At 37.5% G+C, this 19,051-nt stretch overlaps 4 protein-coding genes across 6 annotated transcripts; 3 read left to right on the top strand and 1 right to left on the bottom strand.

The window, feature by feature from the left end:
* The first annotated feature begins 203 nt into the window (after nt 1-203).
* Nucleotides 204-4,113, top strand: LOC105270977 (calcium release-activated calcium channel protein 1-like). Its single transcript, XM_011312242.1, has 2 exons — nt 204-1,964; nt 2,963-4,113. Exons 1-2 carry the CDS (start codon nt 1,368-1,370, stop codon nt 3,452-3,454), a joined length of 1,089 nt encoding a protein of 362 aa, XP_011310544.1. The 5' UTR covers nt 204-1,367; the 3' UTR covers nt 3,455-4,113.
* Nucleotides 3,879-12,308, bottom strand: SppL (signal peptide peptidase-like protein). 3 transcript variants are annotated; one of them, XM_011312244.1, is made up of 6 exons: nt 12,110-12,308; nt 9,760-9,824; nt 9,030-9,190; nt 8,422-8,726; nt 7,312-8,081; nt 3,879-7,012 (listed from the first exon to the last, which is right to left on the bottom strand). In XM_011312244.1, the coding sequence occupies exons 3-6, from the start codon at nt 9,056-9,058 to the stop codon at nt 6,944-6,946; spliced, it is 1,173 nt and encodes a 390-aa protein (XP_011310546.1). In that variant the 5' UTR covers nt 9,059-9,190; nt 9,760-9,824; nt 12,110-12,308; the 3' UTR covers nt 3,879-6,943. The 3 variants fall into 3 exon arrangements, with proteins under 3 accessions (XP_011310546.1, XP_011310547.1, XP_011310548.1); XM_011312245.1 differs by lacking the exon at nt 12,110-12,308 and adding an exon at nt 11,379-11,509; XM_011312246.1 differs by lacking the exon at nt 9,760-9,824.
* Nucleotides 12,309-12,820: 512 nt separating this feature from the next.
* Nucleotides 12,821-16,108, top strand: LOC105270975 (HMG box-containing protein 4). Its single transcript, XM_011312240.1, has 5 exons — nt 12,821-13,695; nt 14,044-14,528; nt 14,643-14,718; nt 14,799-14,954; nt 15,023-16,108. Exons 1-5 carry the CDS (start codon nt 13,656-13,658, stop codon nt 15,430-15,432), a joined length of 1,167 nt encoding a protein of 388 aa, XP_011310542.1. The 5' UTR covers nt 12,821-13,655; the 3' UTR covers nt 15,433-16,108.
* Nucleotides 15,765-18,975, top strand: Arl5 (ADP-ribosylation factor-like 5). The gene is made up of 3 exons (XM_011312241.1): nt 15,765-16,159; nt 16,877-17,321; nt 17,426-18,975. The coding sequence occupies exons 1-3, from the start codon at nt 16,114-16,116 to the stop codon at nt 17,472-17,474; spliced, it is 540 nt and encodes a 179-aa protein (XP_011310543.1). The 5' UTR covers nt 15,765-16,113; the 3' UTR covers nt 17,475-18,975.
* Nucleotides 18,976-19,051: the final 76 nt, after the last annotated feature.

The following is a 19,051-nucleotide window of genomic DNA, read 5'->3' as shown; positions in this document are numbered from 1 at the left end:
CATCGATGTCGAACGATTTCCACATGCACCAACATCATTCAGAGGCCAACCGTCTGCCTCCAAAGCCAGTTATTATGCCGATATGGCCACAAGGCAATTAATACTATTGTTATGATATTTCTTCTTGTTTTTTGCTGAAGGTAGGGGATAGCACGCGTCCCACTACTGCTATTGCATGTTTCGTATTCAGTTGCCGGCAGTCACCTCTCATTGCTGCATGATAACTCTTCAGTTATCTTTACAAACTCTATCTTCAATAAACACTAAATATTATTCCCCCCACAAGTTTCCAATTGGTTTCTACACCCGTCGAAAATTAGAAGCATCATTTCTTGAAACCTTCTCACAATACCCTCGGCATTTATCACCACTTGTTGAAGAAAGAAATAAAAAAACTCACCTCATCATTTCGTTGAATTCATATCGTGGAAGAAGAAGGATTTCTCGTGAAGTTTAATTTTCTTCGTTAAATCGTGGAGATCATGTTGAAAATACCTGAATGATGTGGAGTGCGCGTAATCACGCTGGAGCACGTGAATTCCCTCAACAATTGCGGCCCGAAATTTTCAAATGAGTAATTGAACAATCTACATTTTATGTAACGGTGGATTTGTGGGTATTACAAGAAAATGTCAGGATCACGGACATTGTATGTTTACTGACAAATAAATCTGAAGGATTCGCAGATGGGGATTAATGTGATTATGAATCATTTATGAATAATGCACTAGTAGTGACAGAATGATCAACGTGAGAGAGTTGTTGAGAGTTAAGTGTCTTTTCCTCGATTGTTCAGATGCCGGGGCTTTCCAGGAGTGAACATATTGTTTTCCTACATCGAGAAATATTTGTGAATGATCAAATCATTTTTCATTCGATCATCGATCGGTGCCGGAGGTGATCGGAAAGAGTCTTTCGGATCGTTAATCAATGCCCTCGATCGACTTCAGTGTCAAATGATAGCTGTTGTGACGATATGGAGACTTTTAACGGTATCTGAAATCTTATCAAATCGCTCAGCCCTTGAGCCATTTATTATCGTTTACATGATCCAAATGTAACGGTAAATTAAGACCAATAATAATGCCTCTGAGATCTCAGGGATATTAATACGGAGGATTTTTAAAAGATCGAGCTATAAACCGGCGATACTGTGGATATAGTGATAACGTTAATCATTCCTTCTGTTTAAATTTCGTTACTCAAGTCGATTTCAAGTTGTGGAGGTTTTTCTGTTTTATTGAAGAAGAGAGATTCATCGGGTTGACAGTTTATTCTTCAATTATTCTGAAAATCAATAAACATAAATGTCAGCCAATAATATACAATCGACAAATAAACATAAATAAATAAATAAATCGCTGGAGATGTCGAACGACTTAATAAACCACGAGCAGATGCACTCCTTGAGCACTTCCCCAATGCCTTTGAGCAATGCCCCCGAATTCGAAGAGAACAAATCGAGACAGGACAGCGTCACCAGCATATCGGAGATCAATGGCCCCAGATCGCATAAATCAACGCAAATCGATTTTTCCCAGTACAACTGGAGGTATGGGCCTGGGGGAGTGCCCAGAACCAGACCCCTAAGTGCTGGATTGACACCGAAGGCCAATCAGATGTTTAGTTCAAATCCTTCCATAGGCAGCACTTCCAGGACTCCTCTGCACACATCGCAGAGTGAAGTTGCCCTGTCGACGAGACGACCTGCTCCAAAATTTGTGGCTATTGATGTTAAATCTGTGCCGAGCCCTCCTTATAGCCCTTATTCCGGCAGCAATTTGTCAGGTGGCAATTCCCCGTGCAATTGCTGCTGCAATTGCAGTGGAAAACCCAAGGGGGAGGGACCACCTGTTAATGAGCATGATGGACCCCAGGGCCTCAGCTGGAGAAGATTACACATGAGCAGAGCTAAACTCAAGGCCACTGCCACTACCTCGGAATTACTCAGTGGATTCGCTATGGTAGTTATTGAATTATCTTTTATGATCCTGAAAATTTCATAACTAATTCGGTGCGCTTGCCAGAAAATAGATTTTTTATTATTAATTTTGTTTCGGTAACGGACGTTAACTATCGTTTTCGAAATTTAATTGGTGTTTAACAGGACTGTAAAATTCGACTTATCTCACGTTATCACTTCGCGTCTGAATTGTTTTTCAAACTATCTCCGAAGATTATTCCTCATTATTGTTCCCATAAAAAAAACCGCGAACATTATTCAGGAAAATCTGTCAGACATGGTCCAATTTTTTCCCCAATTGATAATAACAATCGGCAAGTAAAAGTAATACGTAATCTCAGCATACTTTTTCTGCACTGCAGTAAAAATGATTGAAGTGGATAATTATGATACCTTGAATTGCTGAAATGACCAGAAATAAATTCCAGAATTTATGTTATTTGTGCAATCACCGTGTCATTATGAAATTATTGCTGTGGAAAAGGCAAATATCGAGGTGACGTCGTAACAGAGCTATAAGTTTTGATTACAATCATCCGTAATTTACTGCAGAAGAGGAATTCAAGAGAGATTAAATTTTGAAATAATCGCACGTGTTTTTTTCTGGGGAAATATGAGACAAATACAATTATATCAAAGTCGAGGACAATTGTTTGCTAATCGCAGTGTCTATCAGCAATTATATAAGGACAAATAATTCAGACGAGTGTGATGAGCGGAACTTTTCTTGGCGGCAATGGAAATATCAATGACGCGATATAAATGGAGATGGTGAATTGTTTGGATAATGATTAGTGTCGAATTATGGATGTCTGAGTCGTGCGCGGCTAGTAAATTATATTTTTACTTTTCATTGAAAATATTCCGTTTGAAGAGGATTTGGGCAGTGCACCATTCACTACATAATTTACCTACGTGTCTCACTGAAGACCCAGGGGAACTTTTCAAGTATTTTTATCTGAAAAATACAGGAAAAGTAAGGATTACTCCTGATTTCAGGTAGCAATGGTGGAGCTCCAGATAAACGAGGGAACAGCAGTTCCCGAGTGGCTGTTCGTGATGTTCGCTGTGTGCACAACAGTTCTCGTCTCAGTTCACATATTCGCCCTAATGATAAGCACGTATTTACTGCCAAATGTCGAGGCAATTAGTAAACTCCAGGTGTCAAAATTGATAACAGAGTCCCCCCATGAACGAATGCGAGGTTTTATAGAACTCGCTTGGGCATTTTCCACAGTTCTTGGACTCTTTCTCTTCCTCGTGGAAGTGGCCATCCTCTGTTGGGTAAAATTCTGGGACTACTCATTCATGGCTGCCATGACCAGCACGATCATCGTTATTCCAGTGTTAATTGTATTCGTTGCATTTGCCGTTCATTTTTATCACTCACTCGTCGTTTATAAGTGCGAGGCGTCAGTGGAGGACATGGAGGAATTGGAGAGGATAAAAAAGAAGTTGGATAAAGCGACAGTAGGGCAAAGTGCGGTATGAATTTCCTACAAATTAAACTGGTAAATAATGTAGGTTTTGATTCGATTCCAATGAGAATCGCTAAATTCCTCAATTTATATAGGAATTGTGAGAGTAATTTTCCATATTTTTTACCGAGCGCTTTCCTTAAATCGTTGCTATTTCCAACTTTTTCACATGGGGTATTAAAAAAAACAATAATTCTCAACTAAACGTGTCACGCTGGTACGTGAAACAGTTTTATTTCCAATCTTTATCGATTTTTTTATATAAAAAAATGTACATGGCTGTACACATGCAAGAAGTTGCAACAGTACAAGCGAGTGCTCTTAGAATTATCAATTAATGTTATTAATTTTAATTAATAATTACATTATATTTAAGATGTACCTTCTGCAATGGTATTTTTTTTCTTATTGATTCTTATTCGTTTTCTGTTGTTCACTTTTTTTCTATTGTAAGTGTCTTTCACTAAATGTATAGACTCTTTAAGTTATACGTCATCTCTCTTTTGGGTTTGTGGTGAGATCGAGTAAACGTTAGGTTCGACAGCTCCATCATAAATTCCAATCTCCCCTAGTTACACTACTTTTTTTTTATTATATTTCAGACCTCTCAAAAATCACAATTTCCAGTTTATCACTCCCTCGATTCCAAGACAAACCCGGTGAAAGAATAATTTCCATTTTTTGTTCTCTTCTTTAGTCTTGTCAGAGATAACACATACAGTTGCTTCTGGTTTCCTTTTTGTTCGTAAAAAATGAATTGCAGTGGAAAAAAATGAAGTGAAAATCGCGAGGGGTTTAAAATCCATTCATGGAACTCCATTCATGCCTGTGGTTCTATTTTTTTTTTTTACTAAAATTATAATAAATAATTGAATGAAACATTACAACTTATTGCACAATTTTTTTTTACTGAATTTCCTCTTCGTTCCAATGCGCAAGAACCCGCGGCAATATTTACAAATCAAACGAATGACTTTTCGTAGGATAATCAAGTGGGAAGTGAGTGGTATTTTTAAAATTAATTCTTGGGCATTTTCTCTATTGTTTTTACTAATTTCTTCATTTTTAAGATCACATGGAATAACCCAATCAATTGATAATTATTTCATAAGAGAGCTAATGCATTTTCGTATCTATAAATGATGATACATGCGACACTGATCACCGAATTCAATAGAACGTAAAATTCAATCTAAAATTTAATAATCAAATGAATAATGAATCGGGTCGAATGTTCACGAACGGGCTCGGACAGTCACGATTTAAGGGGGAGTTGACTATTCAATTTATTACTCCGTTAATTGCTGCATTCATCGAGTACACGAGGTACCTAAATTAGTCTTTGCATCGAAACCCTTGATTTGCATAATTACCGCAGCAATTCAGGAATGAGATTCTAAATTAATCCAAAAACCACTCTACATTATTCAGGAAATATCTCTCAAGCCATTTCATTCATGAAAAAATTTCGAGGACCTCTAGTACATCACAAACTTCTCTGTAAAAATTTCACCAGACATAGTCCCCTGAAATCCAACAATTTTCCAAAATATTCGCGAAACAAAATCTTGAGAATTCTTGGATTAATTTCATTTGGAAGAGTATTTATCGCATTAATGTGCGTTGTTAATTAATTTCAAATTGATTGTTGCAAGCGATAGCAAAAGATCAATCCTGGTTATCAGTCTTGTTGGAATTATCCGTAAAAGTACGAAATAACTAATTCCCTCAGAAATATCGTGACATCCATCTATTATCTTTATCTACTGAAAAATGGGGTGAAACTAATTGATGACGTTCTCGTTACCTGGGTATCAGTCTTGGTGGAATTGAAAGAGAATTTTTTTTTATAAAAAGTGAACCGAAAATGCGAAATCCTCTGAAAAATCACCCGTTCGTGACGTGCACCCATTTATTTATCTTTTCTTCCTAAAAAATGAATCATGATCAACAGTTCTGCGATCGAGTTAAATAAAACGAAACAATATTCGTTATTACGTACAGAAAAATTCTCTGATAAATCGTGGAATTAAATACGATTAATCTTTCCGGGATTCCCTCTCTTCCAAATCTGTTGAACACCTTTCAAATAGTTATTTTATTCATTACGTAGATCGATCAGATCAAGTCAAGCTTTAATCCTGCATTAAATAGACATTAATCTATCAATTATTTCGATTATGAGGATTACTACAACACTGATGCATCGACTTGAACTGTTCTGCCCCTACTCAATGAATTATCCAAGCACTGAATCTCTCTGAAGCCTAAAAAATAAAACCCACCTCAAACTAAAAATAACCCGAATGAAATCCGAGCTACTTATGCTCTTATAAAAATTATTATTCAATATATTTATGTACACAATTGTTGTCGACAAATGCAATCATCGATCTCTTTTAAATCTCTCTCATTAATATTACTGAAAATTCACAACCAGCACGCGTGTCTCACTGATTTATCCATCAATGTAATCTCGATTGCTTCAGCAATGCAACTGATTTATGTGCATCGATTTCTTCATTTTTTCCTCAAGAGATATCTTCAGCTTATCGATAAAATCGATCACCGATTTTCAGTACGAGTTATTTCCTAATTTCCTGGTGTAATTTCCTGTTTGCAAGTGATAACCTTGCATCTGTGCATTATAATGCTCGATAAAAAATAATTTATTCTCTTTTACAATTCAAAATGATTTTTCCTTCTCTATCCTTTAAATAAATTTACGAATTATTTCCGTTTTCAATTTGTCATAATTGAATTATCTGAATTTATTTTTCACGGCCATTGCTAAATTCATATTTTTTTTATCTACGCGTTAATTATATAATCATAAATTAATTGAACTCGTCAACACTTTAACACGAACGCGCAGATTGATTCTAGAGAAGTGGTAAATGGTGATGTGAGTGAAAACCTTATAGGGAATGACAGAGTTTAAAGGACAATGATAATTACAAGAGTAATTGACGTTTAGAAACGATAGATAATGAAATAAATATGAGATTATTTACGGGATCATTTCAATGTTGAGGAATTTTACAGAAAAATGGCAAGACATTTTTGTATTGTTTAGTACTGTAAACCCATCAGCTACAGAAATATCTCCAAAATGAAAAATGTAATTTCTTCAATCAATCTCCAATTACCACAGAATCCGAGAATTTTGTTTTTAAGTTGTTCATTCGGTGCATAATATCATCTCTCAAATACTCATAAATTTGCTCATATGTTTTCAGTGTACAAACGACAAACACGAAATTCTTAATATCCTTTATAAAAGGATGCCATTTTAATAACGCAGACACTCAATGTGTGATTTAATATGAAATATTGTTGCTGTGAAGAAACTAAAGGAACTTCTCGAACTGAGAAATGAGTTAAAAGCATTACTTACGTAGAAATGATAACGATGGGAAATTAGAGGGTTTGCGATACGACGATACACACGTATTTTTTTGTTCAAACATTTGTCCAGTTAATGGGTGCTCCAGGGGGGCTGTCAAACTTCCATGTGTTTTGAGGGTGTGTGAGTTATGAATGGTTCACTCCACATTCTGCGTAAATCTCCCTATAACAAAGTATATCCAATTATTCGTCGTTAAGTTCCACACAATAAATTAAAACAATTCATCCACGTTCTCGTTCAACATTCTCATACTAAAATGATATAAATGACTATTTTTCATCGAATTTTTGAAGGAATACGACATTAAAAAGGAATGGAAATATTATTTTCACACAATTCCACTCACTCACTACAGAGAAAGCAACCAAACAAGATGCAGAATCATCGAATTTACAGTTACGGTTAACACATTTCCGAGAAATAAAATAGTTCTTTTGGAAAATTGACGAAAAAAACATTACCTTCAAATACGCCATGGTGAGTAACGGCAAAAGCGTGAACGGCACGAGGTAAAGTAAGGCTGGCTGGGCTGCTTTAAAGACCTCAGAGCTGACAGTGGCAGTGAGTAGACCAAGAAAATAACCGATGAGTGAGCAATGGAAGTAACTAATGCGACTGAGGTGCCTAGGTGGTGGAACACCAGTCTCACAACCACCGGGTATCAACTGGGTCTTTTTGTACGCATCATAACGCAGGACAAAGCACAGGAGTAATCCGGGCATGACAACATCACCGAGACCCAGCATTGAGAAGTGTCCAGCTTGGTGCATCGAGGGAAATACGAGTTTCCCAGGTAATGAGAGCTTTGGAGCCTCTCGTGCTACACCCCCCAGATGCAGTCGACGGGCTACCAGACCCACTGGATTGTCGGCTGGTCTTGTCGCCACCTTCACCATAACATTTGTGCTGAATATGTACGACGAGAAGAATACCCAGAATACGTCGTAAATAAGTAATCCTGTGAGTAACAATGTCGACACCTTGAGGCTTGGTAATCTAACAAATGCAATGAATGCAACACACAGCCCCATGCCCATTGCATCCATGAGTAACCAGTGTCCAGTGAGTACCCATATGCATACTATGCTGACACTCAACGAGAAAGACAGGAGTTCAGCACCTGTAAATCTCCCACAGACACCGAACGATATTTTATTACCGTCTGAACACGGTCGTATTATGTACTGGCACATGGGTAACAGAAGAAATGCCAGAGCCACTGTTGCTATAACTGTAAAAAAAATAATAATCAATCAGCTCCAACTATTCTCAGCGAGCTCCTCATTCTAAACCCTTTCAAATGTTCATCTCATCTTTGAAATTAACTTTTCAATTTTTCACTCTAGAATTGGGCATGAAAAGTCATCGTAAATTATTTTTATCTACAGGACTTAGTGGATATTACCATTGAAGTACTTTGAATTCAGTTAAGGATAATGAAGAGCATCATTAATATTTTGATGTTAGCGAGTCGTGTTAATTGATATTGGGTTTTAAATGTATTGCTCAATTATTGAATGATGGTGTTACGACTTCTGTAATGATTACTACTAGTAAAACTATACACTTACTCGCAGTGCATATTGCAAACAACATCTGCATACTATCGAAGAAGAAAAACATGATGAGAAGAGATATGGAAGCTCCAAGAGGTAAACAGAGAGCATGCATTGTGTCCAGGGTTTGTATACCACCATTGGAACTATCCGAGTTAGTACCACTGACAATACCACTCAATAAATTCACTCTCTCCTTCTCCTTCTCCCTCTCTCTGGCCTCCTGCTCCATATTCAATGATCTGAAGCTGCCATAAACGATCAGCAGGATCGAGATGAGAAATGTGGAGACCCTGGACGAATCCATAATGGAGTAAGCCCTGAGGAAATCGATAAAATTATTTGTTGAAGCTCATTAATACCCCAGTGCTAGGTAAGATCGAAGTGGGACAATATCAGCAATTCTGAATTGCAGGGATAAAATATAAGAAGTACATGATGGCTTGTTAATTATGCAATTATCCCTCTAACGAGCAGCTGTCAGGAAAAATGTGAAAGCTTTTTTGTTGCTCATGAAATAATCTACAAAAAAGTTCTCTCACATTTTTATTCATTGTGATTTCTATTGATTTATCAATGGAGTTGAGAATAAGTGAGGGCGACATATCGTTTAAATATCTTACCACTGATAATCAACTTGATTAGTGGCCATTTTCAAGGGAAAAATTGGCACCGGGAGGCACCACTCTGCTATGCGACTGTATCGTCACGCATTTAGATGATCCTCCGTCTTGTCATCAGTCCCATTTGCCTAGGGCGCATCCAAGATCATCTGTGATCCAATCTGTTGATAATTTTTGTAATTACTTTCTACAGCTCTTATCACTAATCTGCTGTAAACAGAGAACTGATAAATTGTGTGTGTTGTGGATTCAGATTGTGATTGCAGAAATTCCACTCAAGTAATCATACAAAAATGGCTTCTGGAAGTAAACTCATTCCAGTGCCAATTACACGATTCATAAATAGGTCGTGATAATGATATAAAAAAAATAAGCTCTCTAGGGAATATTTTCAGGATGAGGTGGATCGTGAAAAAAGTTTAAAAAACCATTTTTTTACAGGAATTTTTTTAAATTTTCTTTATTCTTAAGATACGGATATTCAATCAATCTAAATCACCGTCGAGTAAAAATAAACTGATAAATGTAGGAATAACTCCCCTTTCTTCATCGTTTCTTTATAAATACCTAAGGAGAATCAATGAAGTGTTGGCTGTGACGATATGTCGTGTTGTGAATTATTGATTAATATCAACACTGAAAGGTTTTAGTGATGAAATAAAATCATGCTTCAATAAAACCAAATCCACTACTGAGTAGAAATTTCATGAACAGGTTTTAAATAAATTACCTGAATTCCAAAACATAAAACATATCGAATTAACCCCGAAGATCCTCCTGGAGTCCGGTCACCACCTGTAAATCCCAGATGCTCATAAAGACATGATCTTTGCCCTCCAATCAAAGATGAAAGCATCATAAATCCCGGCGCGTCCCCAACCCATTTCTAACGCATGAATTATTATTTAATGTCATCTCCACGGTCACTCTCTGGGTCGCGAAAAATTCTCCACTGCCCTACATGAGAAATGACTAGACATTCCTCAGCGAATTACACTCGTCCCGGGATATTTCTAATCCTCCGGTAATTTTTTAAGCTTCTGAACGTCATCTGGAGTGCATGTAAGAATACATTAACAAGAGGAAGTATGCCATGTGAAACGAATTAAAGTCTGGATAAGACATAAAACAACGTGTTGGTAATAACACACTTGTTCAACGTTCAAACAGAATGTAAAATACAGACAAATGGTGAGGATTACAGTGTCAAATTGAACTGAAATGGATCTCTTGTGTGCCATTTGAGGAATTCAACAAGGAGAACTCAATGAAATCGATGGCTCTAGGCTATAATTCATTGAATGTCGTCGGAATTTCTCATCGCCAAGCAATTATCATTTTAGCCATTACTCTCGTTCTCCACTTTTGTCATTTCTCCTGAGCAATCAATAATAAAATAATTCAGAAGTGAATACTAGAAAACACTCAAGATTGAATTCCAAGTGAGATCGATTAGCGGATGGAGATTATTGAAATAGAGAAACGTGGAGCTGAAATAAAACTTTGAATTAAACCGGACACAGAACCCGAGGTAAAACTTCTGGTAGTTTAGTTACTAGAAGTAATAAAACTCCTTAATTATTCGACTTGAGTCATTACAGTGAAAATATCACTTGTCATTTCCTCCCAAAATCGTTTATCGGGGTGTAATTTCAGCAAGAACAATGAGGAAATATTATCAGCTTTCCAAACAAAACAATGACAGAAATAGCATTGACAAGTCGACGGTAATTTTGGCTGACTAATAGCTAACCACCAGAAAAAGGTAAAACTCTCAGTTCCGCCGAAGATAGGCCGAAATGGAATGGTTGAAAGAGTTAGAGACAAAAGAATGAACGAAGAAAATCAATGAATGAGTCAACGGAGATTCATTGATACAGGTGAAATAATAAGACGATATCAATTTCCCTTGATGAATTGATGAATTGATCTGAATTGGAAAGAAATCGATTAAATTTCATATCGAAAAATCTACAATTAGAATTAAACTAGATTGAGAACGAATTCAACATCTGAACAATCATAGATTGGATCGTCACGCCAGAACTGTTAGTCAAATAACAAAAAATTGTAAATCCGTTAAGTCTGCTCCGAAAAAACTTCCAATGATCTCTAATTGAGCTTTCCCATACCTCTTTTTGTCCCCTTTAATCCCCGAATCATGAGGATAACAAAAAAAATCGAATAATCAGATAGTCAAGAAACGATGACGAATCAAAAAAATATTGACACACATTTTAGGAGAGAGCATGTACAATTTTTATGCCACTATAATGACAATCAAATATTGGACTCTCCATTAAATCTATAATTGGGTGAACCAATCGTTAAATATCCCTTCATTTTTACCTTTTTCAATATCCGTTTCTTTGGATTTCAATCGAAGTTCTGGACTGATCTGAATGAATTTAATTAGTTCTTCAATGAATAAATTCATTGTACCCGTCATTCAAAAATTCCCAAAGGAAAATTTCACCCTTGCCCTCCCAAAAACGAGAAAATACCTGAAAAAAATCATATCTAACCACAAATAACACCTAAACGTCAGAAATCCTGAAAAAATGGGGAAGAGTTGCTCTCCTCCAAAAATCCCAGAAGAAAAATCCTCCGTCCCCTAGACAATCCTCCGACATGTTCAAAAATTCAAAATATTCTTCAATTAAACCACTTTTCACATAATATCGTGGTGAAATTCTCAGGTCAGCGGTGCGTGACGCGCACATAAACGATAAAAGGAACAATCGGAACGAGTGAAATTCATTTTTCCAGTGCTTCAGGTGCACCACAATTGACGTCAGGTGCGACAAGGCACGAACAAAAAAAAAACGCTTCACTTCTGCAGAAGCAGAATCACCCCCCAGCGAATTGATGACCGAGGACAGATGATTCAGGAGTGCGACAGGGGTAAAAATAATTGGTCTATCATTCTCGGAGCTCCTTGGGTCACCATTTTGGTAAACATAGGGGTCACGTGACACTAGTTACCCCCCTCCAAGTTGAAGAATGGTGAGAAGTGAGGCTGCACTGTCCCGGATCATGTAAAACCTCGACAAAATGCGTGAAAATCAACGGCTTCTCACCTGCCTGGTGGTCCAATAGACTCGTTCACTGAATTAATCAACATTACGATACATTCCACTGAGCACAATCACCGAATTAATGGAGAGTTGATGAATTTTTCGAGGGTATTGGAGGATGGGGGATGGACAATGTTAATGGAAAAATGTCGAATTGTGTGGAGGAGCGGAGCGACACGACCGTATGATTCCGATGGCTATAGAGCACTGGCGCGCAAGCAACTGACACGCGCAAGTCCACCGTTACCTATATATATTCATATACATATATATATTACCTACTCTTCAAACTCCCTGGATCACTTACCGCTGTGTACATTATACAACGGGTGTCCTTTAATTATTCCACCACTCATTCGGCACTCACATTCTTTATTACAGTACAAGTGAAAAAAAGTCTCTTTTTACGACAATTGTTGGCATTCTGGCATTACAATACATTTACGACATTTATTTCATTTCACACTCGAATTGGTCGCTCGGATTTTTTACTTTATGCTTAATTTTACAGATTAAATAGCTATCTGAGATGTTATAATTATTGATTAATGCACTTTCTAAAATTACATTAATTATACTGTACTGCACTGATTAACAAATTGTTGGATAATATTCTCGAAACGTTACCGATTATTAGACTAAATTCTGCATATGAATTTTTTGGACAATAATCCGGGCTATTGAAATCGTCGTCTCTAATTAGTGTCCCATTAATTGTCCCATTGGCGCACAGCGGCTAATAAAATTTCCGAGCTGGCGTTGTGGGTTGTGCAGGTCAGTAATGACTTCGAGGGCAATTTGAAAATCCATCTGGCATTCATGATTAGTTAATTCGGAGAAAATGACTATTTTCATTATATAGCGAGTTATTCAGGATTTTTCCCAGTGGAAGGGAATCTGCATAATAGGACGTTTATTTTTAATTCAGATGAGCTTGTTCCGAGCTTCTGGAATTTACATGCCATTCAATTTTTCAGCTGGTCCCAAGCCGCTTGGGAATTATCATTTAATTGGATACATGTTCGTATCTTGTTTTCCGGTAGTTTACAATTTTTGGAAACCATTCACGTATTACCAGGTGCATTTTATTGGGTTCTGTTTCACTTTTCCGGTGTTTCGACGGGGTTTCGCGTTTACAGGGCTTCATGTTGATTCTCGATTCATTATTTAATAATAGAATTATTCCTACTTTCCTAGCCCTCACCGTTCAATATTTTCTTTCACCTGAAAAATCAGCATTCGGTGCACAAAATTTGCACATTCTCGATTTATCTCTAGTCTTATCACAAAATAAATCTCGTTCTCCCAATGTTTCGGAAAAAACAAGTGTCAAAACAAGTGTCAAAGTGTCAAGTGTAACAAACTTCTCCGGAATAGTGAACGATCAAAAAGGATTTTCTCCGGGACCTGGAGTTACCTGAAAAATCTCATCGCAGGCAATTTCTCCCAAAAATAGTCACTGAGTTTTCAAATAGTGACGTCTGCGACTCATAACCCCGCGCAACGTGCCTGAAAGCGACGCACGGCTGGAGCTCAGCTGTCCGGCGCCATGGACCCACGTTCATCTCCGAAACTCCAGAAGACCGAGGGTGAGCTCAAAAAATCCTCCACCACTGTCCCATCCCTCCCACAAATCGCCAACCTCCAAAATTCCAAAATTCCGAAGGAATAATCCAGCCGAGAATTTTCGCCGACTTTTTCCCACACCAGCGCCAATGAGAGTCGTAGACAATTCGAAAAACATTTCCAACACTATTTTCCCCACGGGAATCCAAAACGAAAATTGTTTTTAATCCCAAGAACCCCGAATCTTCAACAATTTTTCGTCTAAAGATCGATGGATGGCTGTTGATTGAATTGAGTTTGAATTGATTATTTCAATTGCTCAACTACCACGTCATCACCTGGGAAATACAGTTAATCCTGCACCCTTGTAGATCTGGAGGTGACTGGGATATCGAGGAGTGGGAGAGTGCGAAAAAAATCATCGAAACTCGTTGACTTTGAATCACCAGGGGACAGTGCAGAGAAAGTACAGAAAAAATCGCACCTGCGAGTGCACTTTCAGGATCATTACCAGGAGGAGGTGATGGGTGGTAATGGAGAGAGAGGGGGTAGGAATTCTGGTGTTCTGAATTCTCCCCTGAAGATTAAGCACGAGGTGTCTGACACTGAGACATCTGAGACTGAGTTTGAGGATACTATAAATGATGAGGACAGCTTCTCCATGGAGTCTCCCTCCGAGGAGGAGGTCGATCCTCTGCTCATTGATGAGAAGGAGATGGGAGGATTCATGAAGCTGGAGGTGGAGCAACCCTCACAGGCCAAAAGTCTGTACATGATGGAGAAGAGCAGGAAAAAGGTGTGCATCAAGGATGGCAAGATTATTGGCAGGACCAAGGCTCAGAGAAAAGATAAAGGGGTGAGTTTATAGGCTTTTATTTCTTCATTCAAGAGGATAAACTGTACACTGCACGCATGATGATTATAATGTAGGCCAAAAATTAACTGACAAAGGCATCTTTAATTTTTTAAGAAAACAAGATTCACTGCGTACATGCTTTGGTCAAAAGCAATTCGTCAGGAATTGATTGAGAAATGCCCTTACATGGGTAAGTGTTATCCCAACTATTTTATCTGACTAAGAACCAAAAATTGATACAAGAAAATAGTTCAAATGCTTGTTCTGCAGATTTCGCTGCTATTTCCAAACGCTTAGGAGAGCTATGGTCTACTGTTCCTAATGTTGAGAAGTACAACTGGAGGCGACGAGCGAAGAGGATGAGGGACGAGTCGGTTTGGAAGACCCCACCTACATCTCCAAAGAAGAAATTCATCAATCAAATCGGTGAAATGGGAATAACTATTTTTCATTGATAATTTCTTGGCTACTGGAATGTTATTTTTTTTTTGCAGGTAATGGAAAAGAGATCAGTGGTCCCCCACCTCCTAAGAAGCTCCATATAGGCTTGCAGAAGCCCTCGCACATCGTTCCAACGTCGCATTTCCCCAGAGCATCAAAGAATCTGGTGAACGAGCCGGTGGTTGGAACTGGAATGTACAAAGTTATTGGAACACAGCCTGTAGACGTCGCAGCACATCTAAAACTTCTTGGAGAATCCCTAACGATCATCGGGGAACGTCTAAAGGAGCACGACGGACAGATAGCGGTCTCTGGGAGTCTCTCAGTCCTTCTGGACTCTCTTCTGTGTGCTCTAGGTCCTCTCATGTGTCTCACACAGCAAATTCCAGAGACGGATGTCGTCAGGCCTAAAATATTCGCCGAGATGCTCGACAACATCGCGTATGTCATGCCAGGGCTGTAATCCTTGTACATAATTTTTTTTTTCTATCCATTACTATTGATAATCAATTGTAGGTTTTGACCTGTCAATTCAGGGAAGTCATTGTTTCATTTTCTTTGTCCATCAATTTTCTCAACGGCTGTATTTATTTCTTTATTAATAAAGTGATGAAGGTGTGAAATAAAAAACATAATGTTTTTTATTATAAAACTTTTGATCTTTTAATTTTAAAATTGGCGCGTTTCTGGCTTGAAAATGATGGCCCGTTTATTGGTTCCCCACTGCCTGCCGTTGTTGGCAATCTGATTAGCGCCAAAAGCCAGCTGTGGTCTGGATAAGCACTATAAAAAAGAATTGCTTGAGGCAAATCGTTGACTGCTGTCGAGCATTGTCGAGCTCCAATAAGAAATTCATTATCTCGAGTGACTTTATCGCGAGTAAGTTTATGAAATTCCGAAATAGAGTTCCACGATCTTGACAAGTGGGAACAACAATGCGGAATGCAGATCAATGACATTGCGAACATAACCCCGGTCAACATGACATATTCCCAGATCTATGGAAAACACGACCTTGTCGTGATTATCAACGAATAACAGTTTTGGATTGACTCCATACACAAAAAATATCTTCAGTGATTCAACCGAGACTTGAATACAAATTAAGCAAAAGCTTCCTCAAGATACAAAAAAAAAAACAGCAATGGGACTTCTATTCGCCAAATTATGGAGTCTCTTCGGCAACGAAGGTGAGTCATATTTTTATTACAAAATATTTCACGATCGTGTCCCGAATTCCGGAGCCGTAAAACAAATAATGTATATTTCATCAGCTGCGATTTTGTACGTCAAGGGGAATCGATATTTCCAGCTGAATAATTGGATTGTACTTTACACTTTATCTTTAAACTCATTATCTCACGTACACGAATCACGTACTTATATGAAATTGTCATGCGAGGGCATTCGATTTATTATGAGAACTCTGAATTCTTGGGATATTGAGACTTTCACTTTGAGTGAAAGTCTCGTGTTGTTATTGCGTTTTAGGATATAGGAATATGTTATCATTAGAGTGGATCGATCAAATATCACCGATTGGAGAATGTGAGATAGATTCGAAGAGAAAAAATACAACACCAATAAAAAATAAATAAAATGTTACCATTTGTCGGGTTTACCATTGACAACAAACATTTATTATTCAATAATGGTCACAATTCCTTTACAAGGAGGTGACAGATAATTAATATTTGAGATGATAAAAACAATCAAATTCCGGTTTTAATGAACAGTTTACATAAAATTCCGAGAAATATCTCAATATGGGACGCGAGAGCGAAATTTTGGTAAAGGCCTTTTTACATTTCACTCTGAAAAAAAAACAGTGAAAAATTTTCTGAATTACATGAAATGTAGAAAATACCGTGGAATACATAAGAATGAAATAACTGATGGATTTCCAGAGCACAAGATTGTAATGGTGGGTCTCGATAATGCGGGAAAGACAACGATCCTGTACCAATTCCTTATGAATGAAGTAGTCCACACGTCGCCAACAATTGGCTCGAATGTGGAGGAAGTTGTGTGGAAGAACATTCATTTCATAATGTGGGATTTGGGGGGACAGCAGAGCTTACGAGCTGCCTGGTCTACATATTACACCAACACTGAGTTTATAATCATGGTGATTGATAGCACAGATAGGGAGAGACTCAGTGTTATCAGGGAAGAGCTCTACTCTATGCTGAATCACGAGGAATTAAGCAAAGCTAATGTCTTGGTTTATGCCAATAAACAAGATTTGAAGGGGAGCATGAGTGCAGCTGAAATATCGAGGCAGCTTGATTTAACATCTATCAAAAAACACCAGTGGCACATACAGAGTTGTTGTGCACTCACTGGTGAAGGGTGAGCTACAGATTCATTTTTATTTGAGAACTTGAGAAATGCTTATTGAATTTATGAATTACAGAATCAACAATTAAAAAAATAATCCGTGTCTGTTTTTCCAGGCTCTACCAAGGCCTCGAATGGATTGTCGGGCGTCTCAAGAAAACATGACGGATTATTCCACCCTCAATTTAACAATAATGGTTGTACAAATTGACTATGCTCTATCATATGTAAGAATTAATTCCTTTTCTATCATAAAAAAAGGTATGGAAGATCCTGGTGGGCGGGAGAGCGCTAAACGTGCAATTCAATATGAGATGGCTCGACTGAATTCATTCGTGTTCCATTAGTCGAATTGAAGTTAATCGGTGATACTCATTTACCATAGATAATGTTCTTCGCAGTACGTACTGAAGCCCGTCCACCTTCCATAATGACACAGGGAGAATGGAAAGCCCTTTCAAGCCGTAAATTAAATAATTCAACAAGCGAAGTGTTCGACCTGTTGAGCAACTCCAGTTTCAATATTTTTTATTCTTGTAAATATGCTTCAGTATGTACTATTTAATTCTGTAGATAAACAAGTGCTCGTCATTTATCAATTAGTATTATTTTATAGTCATTAACATCACAAAAATGTCACGAGAGAAATTCACAACTCGAGAGTAAAATATTCTTGTAATTGTACTTCCTTCGTGGCCCATTAAAATTTATAACATAATACATCATAAAATAAGTGATGAAAGTTACTCAACAAGTCCGAACCAGAGCAGACTATTCTGTGATAACGTGATTTTAGCAGTGAGACAGTTGTCCCCTCAACAATAGCAATATATTTCTTTTCCAAACTGGAATCAAAGAATTTTATTGAAGAATTATTCAGTCTCAAAGAGGAAAGAGTAACACGTCGAGATTTCAAAGGGAATATCTCTGAATCTGAGTGGGAAATTCTTCGCTATTCAATTAGTTGAAAGAATAAGCTCAAAAGTGAGCGGCAAGAGCTTTTTAATTCATTATAACTGATACCCCAACGACTGTCTATGTATCATTTCCGTTTTTGCATTGACATTTTTATTAATCCATAGATAGCAATACTCTGCTAGATCATTTTCCTGTAGAAGGGAATAGAGGATAATGAAAGGGTTTCAATTGAGTGAGAGAGTTAATCGGTTAATTAACGATTACGTCTCAATCATCCGAGTGAGATTGAAAGAAAACGAAGAGGAAAGTATATAGAAGAAATGAAGAAATCATTTTTCTCATATTGAGAAAATAATTGAAATTGAGGATAATCTTACACTAGAAGCTGATCATCACACTTCTCTCCCCTTGAATTTGTCTCTGAATGCCTGTCATGCGGGTGCAGCTATTGTGGTCAAGATAATTTTTTCATATTGTTTAATCTCTTCCCTTTGTACTGTGCATTGGACACGACGGAAAGTAAAGCCACCGAATTTTATTGGTTGTATTAAGCTCGTTAAAATATCAAGATGTCATTGATCATGTGTATTATATTACTGGTTTCAATACGACCACAGAACAATGGGAAGTTGGAAATGAAGAGAAGAGGGTGGAGTATCTATAGTTTTTTGTCTATGAATCTGTTGAAAGGGTAAAGTTGATGGAATTATGATGTATAAAATTAATAATAAACATGATGCAATTATTAGACTTTTTTATTATGTTCATGTCATCCAAGAATTTCTAAATTTTTTCCCTTGTTTGTTACTAAAACTATTGAAAAC

This window comes from Fopius arisanus, unplaced genomic scaffold (assembly GCF_000806365.1).
Source record: "Fopius arisanus strain USDA-PBARC FA_bdor unplaced genomic scaffold, ASM80636v1 scaffold00098, whole genome shotgun sequence".
Lineage (NCBI taxonomy): Eukaryota > Metazoa > Arthropoda > Insecta > Hymenoptera > Braconidae > Fopius > Fopius arisanus.
Note: the sequence above shows the minus strand (reverse complement) of the source record. Positions and strands in the feature narration are given on the sequence as shown.